At 48.7% G+C, this 2,817-nt stretch overlaps 1 protein-coding gene across 2 annotated transcripts; it reads right to left on the minus strand.

Annotated features, from left to right (window-relative positions):
• Positions 1-491: 491 nt before the first annotated feature.
• Positions 492-2,817, minus strand: Fezf1 (FEZ family zinc finger 1). 2 transcript variants are annotated; one of them, XM_042696099.1, is made up of 5 exons: positions 2,389-2,817; positions 2,017-2,238; positions 1,649-1,783; positions 1,257-1,389; positions 492-838 (listed from the first exon to the last, which is right to left on the minus strand). In XM_042696099.1, the coding sequence occupies exons 1-5, from the start codon at positions 2,815-2,817 to the stop codon at positions 492-494; spliced, it is 1,266 nt and encodes a 421-aa protein (XP_042552033.1). The 2 variants fall into 2 exon arrangements, with proteins under 2 accessions (XP_042552033.1, XP_042552032.1); XM_042696098.1 differs by having other exon boundaries at positions 2,017-2,817.

The following is a 2,817-nucleotide window of genomic DNA, read 5'->3' on the forward strand; positions in this document are numbered from 1 at the left end:
AGTGTTTTGTTACTTTGAGGAAAGAGGAAATGATAAACCATCAGCAGGCAGCAGAATCGACACAGTGGAAATATATACAATAATAAAATTAAAATGGTGCAACATTCCCGGATAAAATAATACAAGTCAATAAATACAAGCAGAAATTCCTTTTCAAATAAAATAAACACCATCTCTCCACCCGAGATGAAAAAAAGTCTTTCTAATTTTGGAAGAAAAATAAAACAGGAAACAAAACCCTCCAAATTTTTTATAATTGTTACTTAGAGCCTATATAGAATATAATACACAAAACCATGTAGCAGGATGCATGCAAGAGGTAAATGAACAAGGAATACAGAGGCTTCTGGTCCACCCTCCAGTGTGGAGCCCAACTTGCCCTGGGGTCTGCAGACCAGCTTGGACCAGAAAGAGCATCTCTAGTCTGCTGCTGCCTCCGAGATGGAGCCTTCGGCTGGAGTTGTAAGGAACCTTGGCTTGGTTCATGATCACTAGTGGCCCTGGTGGAGCCCGGGTTGCAGGGGCCCGGGAGGAGGCTGCAGGGGCGGCAGAGTTGCAGTCGGAGGCTGTTGGAGTGAGGGCGTGGGGTCGCTGCCTGGCTCCCCTGTGGGTGGACGGGCCAGCCCCAGGCCGCTGTCGTGTAGCTTTCTGACGTGCTTCTTGAGGTCAAAGTTCCTGCAGAAGCCCTTGCCGCAGGTGGGGCAGGTGAAAGGCTTCTTGTCGTTGTGAGTGTGCATGTGGAAAGTGAGGTTGTAAACCTGATGGAAAGCCTTGTTGCAGATATTGCACTTGAACTGCTTCTCCCCGCTGTGCGTCAACTTGTGGTTTTTGTAATTCCCTGAAACAGACAAATGACTGAGATGAAAAGACCTTGAAAAGGAAGGACCCAAAGACACAGAAAGTAGAAGACAAGCCGAAGAATTGCTCTGCTAAGACCAGAGGTGCAGAGCACTAGTTTCCCTACATTTATTTTCAAACATTAACAGTGAGGCCATTCCTCTACATTTTAATGCACCCTAATTAATCCAATTATGCAAAACAGGGGACTGAGATTAGAGAGAAATATCCCTTTGGTATACAAACCAGGCTTTTCTCTAACACTAATCAGACTTGGAGTAGAATGTTAGAATGGCAACCTATGCCCCAGGAAACTAGCTGCACTTCATAAGTAATGTTTTTTAACCTCCTAGAACGGTTAAGAGTAGCTTTCACTAAGATTACCCCGAAAGGAAAGAAGTATCTCCTGACTCCCATACCTTTTTGATGAAATCCTTTACCACAGAATTCACACACAAATGGTTTGTAGCCTGCGTGTATTCGGGTATGCGTGTTTAAAGTGGAACTTCTATTAAATGCTTTGCCACACTGATTGCATTTGTGAGGTTTTTCCTAAAGAGGGAGGAGGGAAGAAGACAAAAATTGAAGTCATTCATTAATATTATGTGGAATTCTCCAAGCAAAACACAGTAATTAATTCTCTAAAACTTTTAAGCAGAACAAAGATACAAAATATACTATTGGCACCTTTCCCATCCAGCTAGCACTTTTGAACAAATCGTTTGCCAAGGAGTAAGAGCTCTATAGACCATTTTTCCCCCTGCAAATAGTTTTGAGGTATGCCAGGAGAAACTTCCACAGATGAACACACCTGCGTGTGAATGATCTTGTGCCTGCACAGGGTGCTGGCTTGCCGAAAACCCTTTCCACACACTTTGCACACGAAGGGTCTGGCTCCTGTGTGCACCGGCATGTGACGGGTTAAGTTATAGTGCGCATTAAAGACCTTAAAAAAATTAAACAGACAAATAACAGGTTAGTCAAAGGAGAAATGGGAAATCAAACCGGGAAGAGAGGGGGTAATTTACAAATGTCTGCAAATAATGACCCCCCCCCCAAAAAAAAACAAGAACAAGAAAGGAAAGAAAGGGAGGGAGAGGGAGAGGGAGGGAGGAAAGGAGGGAGAGAGAGAGAGGAGAGAGAGAGAGAGAGAGAGACTCCCTTCTCCATAGTACTTACTTTTCCACATACTTCGCAAGTAAAAACTTTGGGCTTGGTATTAGGTGATCCTCGGCTAAAATCCGAGGTTTTGAACGCGATTTTTTCCGACAAAAGCTGGGCGCTCTCTTTCATGTACTGCTGGAGCTGAGCCTGGGAGAGGTCTTTGAAAGCTACTCCGGAGGGGTACTTCTCCACCGACGGGACTACCAGTTTATTCCTTTCGGCTAAATACGTTTTTGGCTGTGGGTGTAAAGGGGAACTGAGAAAGTAGGAGGCCACCGGGTGGATGTTCACGCCGGCAGCCGGGTGGCAGGGGGCGTCGCCTCGGTTCAGGTAGCACAGGGCTCCCATGGCGTGGAAAGAAGAGTGGTTGACCACACGCGGCCTTACCAGTTTGTACTGCTGCAGGGGCAGTGCGTCGCGAGCCAGGTCGCCCTTGAGGCTCAGCGCGCAGTTGAGCAAATCGCTGCAGCTGAACGCGGGCGCCGAGGGCGCCGCCGGCGGCGCCGCCGGGGCCTCCAGACTCGCTTTGCGCGGCTCGGAGCCCGTCACCCCGGCCTTGGAGCTGGTGTCGTACGCCACCGGAACGAAAGGAATCATGCAAGGGATCGACGGGTTGAGCTGCAGAGAGTGCTTGGGGTCCCCCTTGGGCACGGTTCCCTGCAGGAAGTGGGGGACCGGCAGGGCCTTGGGTTCGGGGGTGCGCGCCATGATTCGTTCGATGGAGAAAGCCAAGGGTTTGGACGTGCTCATCACGTTGCCCCGGGTTGGAGCAGTCGCTAGCATTTTGGCGGTCGCGTTGTGGCAGCTACTGTCCAT

The sequence above is a fragment of the Dipodomys spectabilis genome, unplaced genomic scaffold (genome assembly GCF_019054845.1).
Source record: "Dipodomys spectabilis isolate Male_0828 unplaced genomic scaffold, ASM1905484v1 ptg000197l, whole genome shotgun sequence".
NCBI classification, from domain to species: Eukaryota; Metazoa; Chordata; class Mammalia; order Rodentia; family Heteromyidae; genus Dipodomys; species Dipodomys spectabilis.

Coding starts and splice junctions, on each gene's coding strand:
- Fezf1 (XM_042696098.1), bottom strand. CDS start 2,817: ATGGACAGTAGCTGCCACAACGCGACCGCCAAAATGCTAGCGACTGCT. Junction 1,390..1,648: donor ACAAGATCATTCACACGCAG/GTGTGTTCATCT, acceptor CTCCCTCTTTAG/GAAAAACCTCACAAATGCAA. Junction 839..1,256: donor TAAAGGATTTCATCAAAAAG/GTATGGGAGTCA, acceptor TGTCTGTTTCAG/GGAATTACAAAAACCACAAG.